The sequence below is a fragment of the Oryzias melastigma genome, linkage group LG5 (assembly GCF_002922805.2).
Source record: "Oryzias melastigma strain HK-1 linkage group LG5, ASM292280v2, whole genome shotgun sequence".
In the NCBI taxonomy this organism is placed as follows: domain Eukaryota; kingdom Metazoa; phylum Chordata; class Actinopteri; order Beloniformes; family Adrianichthyidae; genus Oryzias; species Oryzias melastigma.
The window spans coordinates 19,286,259-19,299,542 of NC_050516.1; the positions used below are offsets into that span (position 1 = coordinate 19,286,259).

Genomic DNA, 13,284 nt, shown 5'->3' on the forward strand with positions numbered 1-13,284 from the left:
AAAAAAAAAAAAAAATAGGATTAAAACAGTATTTAAGTATTTCTTTATTCAAAACATTGTAAATCCGTAACTGATGAAAAAAATGCTGTTAGAAAAGCTTGTAGCTGTGACATACAAAAAAACTAGATCCATGTTAGTCTTTGTTCGTCAAATCAAAGGGGCTGTAAGCTAGTGGGAGTGCACGTAAACAGAGGGATGATGGGAAATGAGGGCAGGTATACTCCACACCAACAGTTCTGTCCACAATTCAGAGCCAAATTTCTAATAAACTACCGCAGAAACTAAGTCCTAGAAAAAACATGGGTGGCTAAAAAAATGTCAAAATCATAATTAAACAACCAATGGGAACGCTTTTTCAATAGATCAAAAGATTATTTGGAGTGAGACTTTACTATTGTTACTAAAGATAAAGTTTACTCTTAAACATTTAAGGAGGCATAACTAAATATATAAAAAAATAATAGATTATAAGTAAACTAAAACAATAGTTTTTTTAAAACTATTTTAAGTCACCTTATAGTATGAAATCAATCTATGATCATCTTTTGCTTTACTTGGTTGTCTAAAAAGGATGAGGCATCTGTAAAACGATGCTTTTAATTAAGCGTAGTCTCAAAAAAAGATGTGATGAGATGTAAATACATGGACAAAACCCTCAAACTTCCAAGGCAACGTATCCTTTAGTGTACTCCTCACCTCCAGTTTGGCAAACTTCTCAGCCTTGTAGCAGGCATATTCTGCATTAATGAGCTTGGTGAAGAGGAACTCACGGAACTCGGGGCCCTGAGGAAGACAAGTACAGACGGAATGATTGACTGAACTTCTATACTCTCTTTTCATACTTGTTTGACTACGAACTTTTTTGAAGATGGCAGGGTCAGGTAGAGCAGGACCAAAGAAAGGTACATCATCCCTTGCAGTCACAGAAACCTGAATAAAAAGCAGACAAACAGTAAAACTCCTCAGATGGAGAAAAAAAACTGAAAAAGAATTTGGATTTTCCCCAAAGGAATATTAACTTTCCGCAGAACCAACCTTGTAGGTGACATTGTCCGTGCAGGCGTTCTCCACCTGGACCACAACGTACGCATGCAGGAAATTGGACTGGATCATGTCAGGTACAAAAGGAGTGTTTTCCTCCTGGAACACGATGGCCACAATGTCGTTGCCTATGTGCCTCTTCCTCTGCAGCTGTGGAGCACAGATAAAGAAAGCTAACAGCAGCAAAAACATCTCAAATGACTAACTGGGGCAGCACAAACACAAGTCTGTCTGCAAAAAAGTGGTCTGAAGCTGTGACAGAAAGTAAACAGGATAGTGTTTACAGAGGTTATTCAATTTTAGAAAACAAAATCCAGTTTTAGATGTAAAAAGTGCAAAACTTTTATTGCTGTTGTAGTAATACTATATGACCATTTGCCTCACATGAATTTAGTGTATGTGCATGAATTAGGTGAGGCTAATATATTAATTGATGGCTCTTAACATCAGTGAAGTCACTGCAAAGTTGCACCAGAAGCGTGTGGCGATCGCACAGATGGCTGACTGTCATCATGACTACATTTTTCTCAGTTGCCAGAAAGCTTTGAGTTGCCAAAAGGACACTTAGGAACTTGGAGGACGGAGTGACCGTGCTATTAATTTTTCATGTGTACAGCTCCTCTGAGCAGCTTCTGTGTTGCTCAGCATCGGGGACACCATCTTCTTGTGCTGAAATATGAATTTTATTGCTGTCACCCTTTTTTGCATCTTACAGTAAATTCTAATTCTAAAAGCTCAACTAGACGCAAGTAAATTACTTTTAGAGCCAGACGAGTCGCTTTATACAAACAAAAGAGTTTGACGATATTAGGTGGTAATTTATAAAGTATTAAACAATATCAAAACAATTTAAATCCCACTCTAATTAAAGTTGTGACTTATAATCATTCTGTTCAATTTAAAAAAATAAAGGATATAGTGAATTGAGCAAATACATTTAGTTTTCCGAGTGCAGTTTATTAATTCTAAGTTACCTAAAATACTGTGACACTCCAAAGGTGCTGCCACTAATTATCATCAGAGTTCATTTAGCAGTTTGACACATAAACTGAGCAGCTTCACACATTGGGACAGAAGCCCCAGCGTTAGCTAGCGCTTCAGGAAAATATCCGCGTCACCAGTGGGGAGCGTGGAACAACCACAGCAAATATTTACAGTGTGATTAAGAAATGATAATGGTTTTTACTTGTTTATTAGCAGTTTAGTCACTTTGAAGCATCTTTTGTGTCACAGCCGTTCTGCTTGTTGACACGAGAACAATCAACCATCTGGTGTTCTTTTGAATTTTGATGAAGTCTTTATCAGCGAGGAATCGTCAGGAAGGTTTTTGAACAAAATGTATTAGAATAATTTCAATTAAATCAAATGTAAAATAAACAAAACCACTTAAAAAAGGTTAGTGGCATAATTTGTTGTGACATAGAAGTCATCATTAAAATAAAGACTGTAGAAAACAATGCTTAGTGAAGGTTAAAGTGAAAAACTGGAAACACTACTGTTCCAATCCCATCAGATATCTTTGTAATTTATTTTTATTGCTTCGTTATTAAACTGTCTGTGGGTCAGGTGTTAAATTCCCACTCCAACGATATATATTTTTTTTCAATTAATTGTGATTATGCTGTCCTTAGCCAAAATAATACAAAGAAAATATGTGAGCAGGACTGTTTGTTTATACTCTCGCCTACTAGCTTGTAGCACCTCCCAGCCCAAGCTAACATTAGCATAGCAAAAAATAAATAAATAAATAAAAATAAAAAGTGACAATATTGGAAGTATTTAGCTGCAAAGTTTTGAGCCAGATGTCAGCTCAGACAAGGATGAAGACGTTAATGGATCTATTTATCTCCAGTGGATGCTTCAGAATCGGAGCAGAGAGAGGAGACTTTGGCAGTTTCTGCTTTTTCTAATCGTGGATTTTCATCTGGTCCTGATCCAACACGATTTGAATAAAGAAATACTCAGAAATACGTTTTTTTTTTCTTAGACTCTTATATGTTCTCTATAATTAGAAAAATGCTAGAGGGTTTTTAAAACAGTACATTGATAAAGATGTACATTCAGTATTTCGGCAAATTCAGACCAGACAGGTTACTTTGAAGTGAGCTTTAATTGATATTCATGCAAGAAGTTCTCTGAACTCAGACAGCTGAAGAACAGACGCACTAGGCAGCATCATCACTGAGCACAGTTTGACACAAACTCTGCAAGCGCAGCGTTGTACTGAGAAGCTTGGCATCTGTTATCACCGCACGACCTTTCGAATATGGACACAGTCCGTCAGGTCACTTTAGATGAAGTCTGTGTTTTGATCTCGATATGTTATTATGTGTGTACCCTGGTGCCTTTTCCACGCTCCCGAGTGAATCATCCCATGTGGGTGTTGTTTATGTCTTCTGTTTGCTTCCATGTCTTGGTAATATAGCGGGTTACTGCGGTAACAAAGTTCAAACCAGACCAGTCCACTGGAGAGCAGCTGAAGCCCAAAGCAGCGTGATGTTAAGAGATGAACGTTTATAGTAAACTTAAAGTACTAGAATGGATCACACGGTTGTACAAAAATGTGCAATGTCTTTGAAATAAAAAATATAAAGGTTTACTTTAAGATTCAGCAAATTTTTGCAATAAAAATGATCAGAAAGTAAACTTCATATTAACTAATTATTTCTTTTTTATTTATTTATTTTTTTATCAAATCAAGTAAAATTTTTCTTTAGCATGTTTGAATCATTAAAATAGTGTTGCATTAAATAAATTAATTAAAAGTCCTCATACCTGCTGGGAGTCTCCTTCTGTGTAAGGCAGTTTGGTGGACACATGAAACATAATTTCCTTATTGTGGAAATTTGTGTAGACGGATTCTGTCCCCGTTTGACCATGAGCGACATCAAGGCCACCTCGAAAACTGGAAAGACCAAGGAGAAACGGAGATTTATTAGCTGATGCAGGAGAAGGGACAAAAGAAGGACAGGACAGGGAAAGACAGCATGACTGTCAGAGTTTACCTCCATCATGTATCAAAGAGAGAACGCCAAGTGCTTTATATGCTCATTTAATTACAATGTCACTTCAAATGTAACGACACTACTATTTATAAGATTCATTTAAAAACTTGACACATCATGTAAAGTCCCTTTATGAGAATAAAATAAAAGCTTTAAAAGTGTCCAAACCCTTTAAAATCATGAAGCTCTATTTTCTTCCCGAGAAACTCCAAGAACTCAACAAAGGAGGAACTTTCCTCCATGTTTCCAAAGAGTTCCTCCTCTGATGTCTGCAAGCAAAAGAAGAAAAAAATCGTTCTCAGGACTCATGACTTCAAAAAGCAAAGATTAACTGCAGTTATCTCGGATGTGCAGTCACCTGCCCAAACTTTTGATAAATGACTCCAAACTTAAAGTTGTTGCTGATTACGTGCTCATCAAAGGTGACAATGAGCCTCGATGCCTGATGATAAAAGAACAGGAAGGATCCAGTCAGGCAGAGTCGACAGATGACTGATGGAAAGAGAAAAACAACTCGTCCTGCTTACCTTTGGGTAGAGGACAGGGTAAAAGCGATCCACATTAACTTCTTCACAAACAAGCTACAAGATAAAAAAAACATAAAGACACTTTTTAAATATAATCAGAAAGCTTTATCTTCTATCTAATGTGATTTCTCACCTTGGCCATCTGGACCACATTTGGGAATTCAGTAAGGCAGGAAATGGGAATCACGTCATGATAGGTTTTTAGCTTTGTGCTGAAAAAAAAAAAAAAAAACTGTTTACAATTTTAACCACTCCTTTTTTGAAGTGTCATCCCATAGTATCTCATTAAAGAAAGCTGCCCACTCAAAGTGAATGCTCCCTGCAGACGTGTGAGGCTGTGAGATCCTAATTGTCTTTACACTTGATAGTTTTAACTAAGATTTCACAGGGGTGGACTGAGTGAGAAGTTTTGTTTTCTTTTAGAGGATGCCAACTCAAGAAGCACAATGAATAATATGACTATTGCTGCCCACTTTCAAATTCACAAATCAACTAAATAGTGCATCAAAAAAAGATTGGAGTGGGACTTGAACAGAAATGTTGGTGCATGATTCACTTTATCTTAAAAAAAAACATTTGTGAAAGCTCTTTTTGAGAGAAAGGCTTTCTGAAAACAGATGGTGATACACTGAAATTCAAAAGCTGAATTTTAAGTAAGTAAAAAGACCCCTGTTTCAAGAAAAAATATGTTATTTGGGTATTTTCTTGTGAGAAAAAGATCTGATCAAGAATAACTGATCAGAGTTAAATAATCCTAGTTTGAGGAAACATGACTTAGTGACAAGATGTTATACTTAAAATAAAAAAGAAATTTCTTATCCCATAATGGAGCATCTAAAAAGGAATATCAAAGTAAAAAAAAAAGTTTAAATATTAAAAAAAACAGTATGTGGTGCTCACCAGGTAGTAATTATTTATTTTTATTACTTCAATGTCCCTTTAGGGGCTCTTTATAAAGACAATCCGCCAATGGAGTTTTAATGATTGACTTAATCCTAAAGGGTCTGTTTTTGCAGTGTGATCATGACTGTTACATTTCACAACCTCCTGCATGAGTATTGAATTTCCTAAACTTATTAACTTTCCAATGCTAAAATACTCTTGCCTTTTCTTAGAATTTTTCAAATAAATGTTAAGCTCTTTTTGTTTTGTTCTGGTATAATATTTTATCACTCCTTTTAAAGACTGTTATCTCTATCCATCTTTCTGTCTGCTAAAACCTTGAATTTTGATTAACAGAAACTGCAAAGCTTTGCCAATCCCTCATCGTCCGAACAACACACTGAAAATCAGAGTCTAATCTCCAAAATTGCTTTACCTGTCATGCTTTTACTATCTGCACAGCCTAAAACAACAGGATTTTCCCCCTCAAAACCAGATTTATGAGAGGACTGGTTTGAAATGTAAGCATGCGACATACTTCTTACTGCCAGCATACTTCCAGGACTAAAGGCCACTAATGTGATTACATTATACATTACTTATTAATTAAAGTGGTTTTCATCAAATTGATAGAATTTCAGGCTCTTAATTTGTCTCTTTAACCTTGTTGCACTGTGTTTAATGCGCTGGATATGGAAGTGAAAACTAAAGAGGCGGATGGAGCAAAGCCATTTGTGTGTTAATCTATGCATCTGCATTTGCAGAGGACGGAATTATTATCATGGAGGTAATTCAGATTCTCAAAAAAAAAAAAAAACTGTCAGTGCATGTTATTACACAGGCTGAGGTACTTGTGGGCTGTGCCCACAAACTAGAAAACATCCCTGTGTGATAAATGCTGGGGGTCCAGTTACCTCATTTTACTCTCATCCACTGAAGATCCATTACAAAGAGAGAGTGCTGCTATTAAAATTTGAAGAGGAGTCTCTCAGGTGCTAAAATTAACTCACAAGTTGTTTGGTGCACTGAGCTCTGACCTCCCTCCCCCTTGTCTGTCTCTGACAGAGTGTGATGGAGCGGAGGATTTTAGGATTTCAGGGAGCCAGCTTCAGGCGGTGGTGAGTAGGAGGCATTGCACTCGCACAGCACAGATGAAAAGCGCGCTGATGGCTACGTACTTTTTGACACCTCCGTTTCAAGTCACCGTTCATCAAAGAAGTTTGGGATATTTTTATCACACCACGCAGAGTTCGGGCTACTTTTATTCTACTGAGAGCATTACACAACCGTTTCAGGGCAAAACACTTTTCCAAGTGGATGATTTCATCAGGGTAAACTTCTAACGGGCACTTTGTTTTGTGAAGTACAAATTCACACACACAAAAATATACAAACCATAAGGAGGTGGGTAGAATTCACTGCTCGTTGGCTGCATTTTACCAGAGGCGTTAAATGTTCTTTACTTTGATTTAAATATGTACAATCCGTCATTACAGAATGCAAAATATCTTCATTCTGATCAAAGATCGAATTGAATAAAACTGTGTACATGGGCCCTGAAAAACTTGATCCAATTATAACAAACGTTTACATCCGCCACACGCTCAATCGGAGTAAAACATTTTGACACAAGCAGAACTACCTAAAATACCAGAAAATGATGTAAAAGAAGAATTAGAGTTCTGTTGTAAACAAACATGGCTGCTATTAGCATTGATTGAAATGGTCTGCTGAGCGTGCTTTTATTATTACTATTATTATTTTATTTAGAAAGTGACTATTAGCCCATCATTTTCTAAATACATACAGCCAGTGCTGAACTTTCTAATTGGTTGATGGACCCTGAGTATGGGTTAAGGTTACAGTTAGGGTAATACGTGCAACCAACATTTAGCCTTGAATGCAATTAAAATCCATGTGGGCAGTGCAGCAATGTGCATTTTGGCCGTATGTAAATACATGTGAATAACATCAGTCATTCATTTTCTGGACACGATTGGTAACACAAATTAATGATAGCTTGCACAGTGTCACAGGAGTGCTCGGAATGCGGAGCGTTGGCATTCAAAAGCTGTTTCCGGACTTTATACACCGTCCCAAAGCTGCTACTCTCAGACACACGGATCTCCAGCAGCTCGCTCGTGGAGCATCCGGCCGGTCCTATTTGCATTCCAAAGCCTCCTCCAGAGCCCACACCATCTACGCATGATGTAAAAGCCAGTTCAGTGTTGACCTACAGTCAATAATTTGTCTATATGCAACACAATTGGATTAACAATCGGCATAACCCGCCAATCTCTATTGGAAAGAAATTTGAGTCTGATCGGATCAGAGTATTCCAGAAGGCCTGAAGAATTTTTATTCCGATCCATGTAAATGCAGCTTGTGACTGAAATGATCAAATATTTATACTAAGTAAAGAAAGAAGTCGGAATTTCAAAATAAGGGTTAAAAAAAGAATGTAGAAGAAATGTGAACAGTCTCGCACAGATCTGCCTGGTATTCAGGTTGAAAATGTGACAATGCCGCCTGTTCGAATAAAAAAAAAAATAGTTTTCCCTCTTTGAGTATTTTGCCTCATCAATCAAACAGAACACTATTTTCTGATGCAGGATTGTCTTGTATAGATAAAAAGTAATAATGAATTACAAATAACATCAATCTTTGGTTAATTTTTGATTCACTTAAATCAATATAAAAATAATAAAGGTGAATAATAACTAATGAAGTAGAGATAAAGAAACATTGACATGACTGTTACACTAGTTGATCTAGAGGGAGACGACAACAGCAAAGAACTGTAGATGCAACAAAAAGCAAAACAGAGAAAACGTATAAAAGCTGTACCGTAGCATCAAGCGCAGATGCTCTTGATCCCCAATGACATCGTACTTGACTGAAAAGACCAGGTGACCCAGGGCAGCATCCATGGTGTAGTAATTAAAGTGTTCCTGGAGTAGATACACAACAAAACAGTTGACTATTCATGCAGCAACTAACACAAAAAATAAACTTCCTACTAATTTTACCAAATGGTTAAGGACAAAAGCAGTCCAATAAATCCATAAATCAAAAATTATTTTTGATAACTTTCACAAAATTAATTTCAGTCACAAAGAATTCTATACCTGAAATGACTTGAAGTTTACATTTTAACATAAACAATTCTTTTTTTACATTTTACTATGTTGTTTAGGGATTTAGAACCAGTCTTACAAGTTTGATCATATATATATATATATATATATATATATATATGTGAAAGAAAATTAATGAAAATTCCTTTAACAATGGGTAAATGTACTCTTAAGCCACACAAATGAGCAATAAATGGAATATACTTTTAAAACCAGGTTTTCTGCTGCTTTTATTTTGAAAGACTGCATTAAAATTCCAGCAAATCAAAACAAAAATTCAAGGCAGTGGTAAGATGTGTTTTTTTTTTCCTGTTTGCATTCATATTTATCATAAAATAAAGAAAACCACATTTATAAAGTGGAAAATAAGGCATTAAAAGCCGTAATACATTCTCACCTTCCCCATGAAATTCTTTCTGTAGATCTTAGCAGTACTGTTTGTCTCCAGCTTGATGTGGGAGGCAGGACAGGTAGGTTGATCGGCTTCTATCGGGTCTTTAGGCTCATGATTGGTTCCTTCAATCCAGTAGCCTCCAAACTGAGGTAGCAGGATGAGGGGAAAAGGACTCCTGCGGCCTAAAACCTGACAGGAACAAGACATTTGAATGTGTCAATTCAACATCCTTTTTGTATGGCATAAAACTGTCCTTTAATTTAATCTAAAAATTTTGATTTGTTCTAAAACATGTAGAAAAATACATGCTTTAATTTGCAAATTTCCAAGGTACTTAAGCAAATTAGCTACATTTACACAAATTTACTAACTTTTACAGTTAGTGAACAATTATTTTTAGTCATATGATTAAGAATACAAACAAATTATGAATAATTTAAAAACTAAGTTTTGCTTATATAGTGCATTCACCATTTTGTAGTTCTATTCAAATCAGGAAAATCATGAATAATTACATTTTTTTTTTCTTTTTACACTGCATTTGCAGTTTTGTAGTGCTCTCCAAATCCAAAATTGAGTGCCCTGGAAATTTCACACAAGACTTTGCAAAAATCCACTGTGCAGCGATGCTCACTACATTGTGTTTACCACAATGCATTGCATTTACAAGTTTTTTGTGAAAAAAATGTGTTTAAATGTAATTTTTTACAAACTATCCACATTTTCATAATCAGAAACACATTGAAGTCATAAACAACATTGTAAAATGCTTATATTGATCAGATTTTCCCTTTGTGAAATCATTAACATCATTCTTGGTATTTAACCTTTTAAAAAAGTAGTGAACATGGTGTCCAAATTACTTTTAAAATCCAGGGCACTAGATAGTTCTGCACTATATAGGTTTGTAGTAGTTAGGGGTTAGGATGGGAATGGACATGACCTAAATGTTGGTTATCTTCTACAGTGGCCCTGAAGGTGTAAATCACATCAATAAATCACTCTGGAAAACCATTTTAAAGATTCCAATGACAACTAAATAAGCAAAACAAATAATAAAAAAGAGCTTTTTTATTTTAGAAAAATAATCCAGAAATCAAAACGTAAAACAGAAAGAAACATGTTGTAAAACAATCCAGAAAACAGTTTTAGTATTTTTGGAAACATTAGCGTGTGTTATTTCTACAAAAGAATAATGAAATTATGAACTACTTATAACTTTTTTCTAACTTTTTTTTGTTAATTTTATTTTATTTTTTTGGAAATAGCAGCATTTATAGATTAATTATAATATTTTGTTTGATTAATTAATCTATAAACCAGATTTTTCAAGTTTTTTTTTACAATTTTTTTACACTTACTAAATGGTGCTATTTTCTTCAACTTAGAAGGAGAATTATGTTGATGTAAAACTACTTCTACTTAAGTACAAGTATTTTGTGCCTCTGCATTTGTACCTCATGAACGCTGGGATAAGGTATGTAGTCCTCTTCTGTCTGCAAGTGGAGGGAAAAAGAAACGTGAATCACATCATAACAAGACAAAAAAATCCTTTCACTCAGTTTTTCTGATTTACACACTGAAAATGAGCACAGGGATTGCAACCACATGTTTAATTCAGCCTGTTTCAGCCTAATCATCTAATCCTTCAAACCTGACTGTTGCTCAGTAATTAGATTTTCAGATGACACTTACAGTTCTTTGAGAACATTTTAGAATCAAGAAACACTTGCCTGAGGCTCCCTCCTGTTGTGATTATGTAACTTTTTTAAAAGCCATTAAAGCTCACAAGTACATCGGCAAAACCCATGTATTTTTAACGTCCAGCGCATGAGTGCTAAAACCTCTCAGTATCGACATGAGGCGAGGTCAAAACCTTTTTTTACGAAGGAAAAGTGATCTTCAGGCGTCTTACTCTTATCCAACACAACAGTGATATGGAAATAACATCACTCTGCTTTTCACAACCTCAAACCGGTCTATCTCACTTTTTTTTGTGTGTGTGTGAGGACTATCGTCATTTTCCACTCCACAAACACTGCCATTTAGATTTTACTGGACCCATCTTCTTCTAGGATATTTTCTAAACCATTGGATTAAGCAGATAAACTCCGTCGTGCAGCATTGTTTTACAGGTTATTACATGAAAGTACACAAAACAGATTGAGAAGTCTGAGGATCTCCAAGCTCTTCACACCACAACTGTACATTTCACAACAATCAAAACAGTCATTATAGTCCAATCAATGCTAAACCATTTCAACCAGAAAAGAGAAACACGTGCTGAGCAAGCTACTAGCTGTGCATTATTTTTTTATATAACTGTCGCTGAGATGAGTCATATTTTGCAGCCTCAGTTTGCATTGAGGAGTTTAACGGACCAACAAATAACAGGGATGCGACAATTCACCATCATTCAGTTCAAACCTTAATGTTTGGGTCACTTTTCTTTTTTTTTTTTGGTTTGATAAATTATTTGTGTACAACAAAACAACAGCAGAGAACTACAAAAAATCAGAAAAATCAGATTACAATTGCTAATAAATAAGGAACAAAGAAGTAAAACAACATTTTCAACATAAACATACTGGTATGCAATGGGAATGAAACAATTCACTAAACTCATGATTTAGTTCGATGGTGTAACAAACTGTGGTATTCCTAGTACATGAGTATACATTTCTGATATTGTCCAAATAGAGCTAAAATCAGCATGGGGTCATTCAAGGTCAGGGAAAGTTTAAAGCTTTTTGATAATAAAACAGACAATAATTAGTTGATTCACAAGCATTAAAAACTAAAGTTAAAACAATTTAACATAATTTAAAGTTTAATCAAATTCCTTAAAAGGTAATATTAAATTATTAAATGCCTGACTTTCAGCTTTTAAGTACTGCAGCCTAAGCCAAGCACTGCCTTTAAGATGCTGTTTAAATGATTAATCTACATGTCTGGCTGCTGACACGATTGCATATGTTTTCTTGCAGAATCTTTCTATTTTTAGTGCCAACACAAAGAACACTCCATTGTGCAAAACATTTTATTTTTTTTTTCTTTATGGAAAATTTTACAAGCATCCAGCACTGCAGATGAACAGCACGCTCCAACACCTCAGCCTAGATTCACAGCATCAGTGGCCCTCTGCAGCAAAGTGTGTGAAGGCAAAGCCCACAGCTTTAGCAGAGTGGACGATAAACTAGTGGTATATCATCATCACTTGTTTTAGGAGGCTATAATAGATTATAGTAAAAAGCACAGAAGTATATTTTACGGTTGCTGAGAAAAAACCTTATATTTAAGTTTTCTTTTTTTAATTGAAAATAGCTCCAGCCCAAACAGATCACTTCACCCTGATTCTTTCAGACTATCTGGACCCCAGTTTAAGAACTGGTTGCATTCTGTGCATAAACAGCCAGCGTAAAAGTAAGCAATGTCCTTCTGAGCTCTTTGCTTACTTCTACTCAGTCTTAGTTACTCGGTGAGCGGCGTACAGCCTGCATGCCCGACAGCTGATAAGGCTGGGTTTATAACTCTGCCGGTCCAGACGCTTCACTCAACTTGTGCTTTACATGGAGTTGTGAGGATTTGTGACTCACCTTGAGGGGAGGAGGGAACGGGCATCTTTGCTCATCCATTCTGCAACCCTGTGGAGAGGAAGAGAGAAAAAAAATAAATGACAAGCTCGAGATGACACAGGTGAACTATCTGCACGGTCTGTTCACAGGTACACAAAGCTGCACATTCAGATGCGTGTTTAGCTGTCAAGAGCCATGACATTTATGGTGTAGCAGCATACTTCCTGAAAATTCTTCGTGGGAATATTAAATGTTTCTGTAAGCTTGGCTTGTTGTGCAGGTGAGTCACAGTAAGAGGGAATATAAAGGAAGGCTCGATCACAAGCAGACAAAGAGAGATAAAAAGAAAGAAACGAAGAGCCACAGATTTCCGTCGCAGAATGGTGCAGAATTATATCCTTAAATGTGCAAAAGTAGAACTTTCTGGAGATAAAATCTGTTCTTATTCTGCTGATTCATAACTACTAACAGTGCAATGAACAGATCAGTGTTGTATAGAAAACCCTCCAGGACAGTATGAAATGTCTTATATTTTATTCAGGCAGACAATTCAATTCAAAGCTGGAAGACGTTTTATTTTTCATACAGAAGTACAAAATAAAAAAGTAGGAAAGTTGTTTGAGTGATTCTGATCATCATTCTTTTGCTTTTAGGACAGAGAATGAAACACTTGCGAAATGTGGTGCAGCTTTATTTTGAGCAGCCACGATTACAGAATTATTT

General features: G+C 35.8%; 1 protein-coding gene across 10 annotated transcripts in view; it reads right to left on the reverse strand.

Annotated features, from left to right (window-relative positions):
- The window catches only part of si:dkey-166d12.2 (rap1 GTPase-activating protein 1), a 121,854-nt gene that overhangs the window by 10,559 nt on the left and 98,011 nt on the right, over window positions 1–13,284 (reverse strand). For all 10 annotated transcript variants that reach the window (XR_002918963.2, XR_002918964.2, XR_004947895.1 and 7 more), the window contains 12 exons: window positions 12,583–12,630; window positions 10,444–10,482; window positions 8,990–9,175; window positions 8,303–8,406; window positions 4,707–4,785; window positions 4,574–4,627; window positions 4,405–4,488; window positions 4,215–4,315; window positions 3,817–3,946; window positions 1,036–1,191; window positions 859–930; window positions 697–783 (listed from right to left, as the gene is read on the reverse strand). Coding sequence is in view for 3 of the 10 variants with exons in the window: in XM_036211974.1 (XP_036067867.1) it covers window positions 697–783; window positions 859–930; window positions 1,036–1,191; window positions 3,817–3,946; window positions 4,215–4,315; window positions 4,405–4,488; window positions 4,574–4,627; window positions 4,707–4,785; window positions 8,303–8,406; window positions 8,990–9,175; window positions 10,444–10,482; window positions 12,583–12,630 (1,140 nt within the window). In the remaining 7 variants the exon portion in view is untranslated. The remainder of the gene's footprint in view (window positions 1–696; window positions 784–858; window positions 931–1,035; window positions 1,192–3,816; window positions 3,947–4,214; window positions 4,316–4,404; window positions 4,489–4,573; window positions 4,628–4,706; window positions 4,786–8,302; window positions 8,407–8,989; window positions 9,176–10,443; window positions 10,483–12,582; window positions 12,631–13,284) is intronic.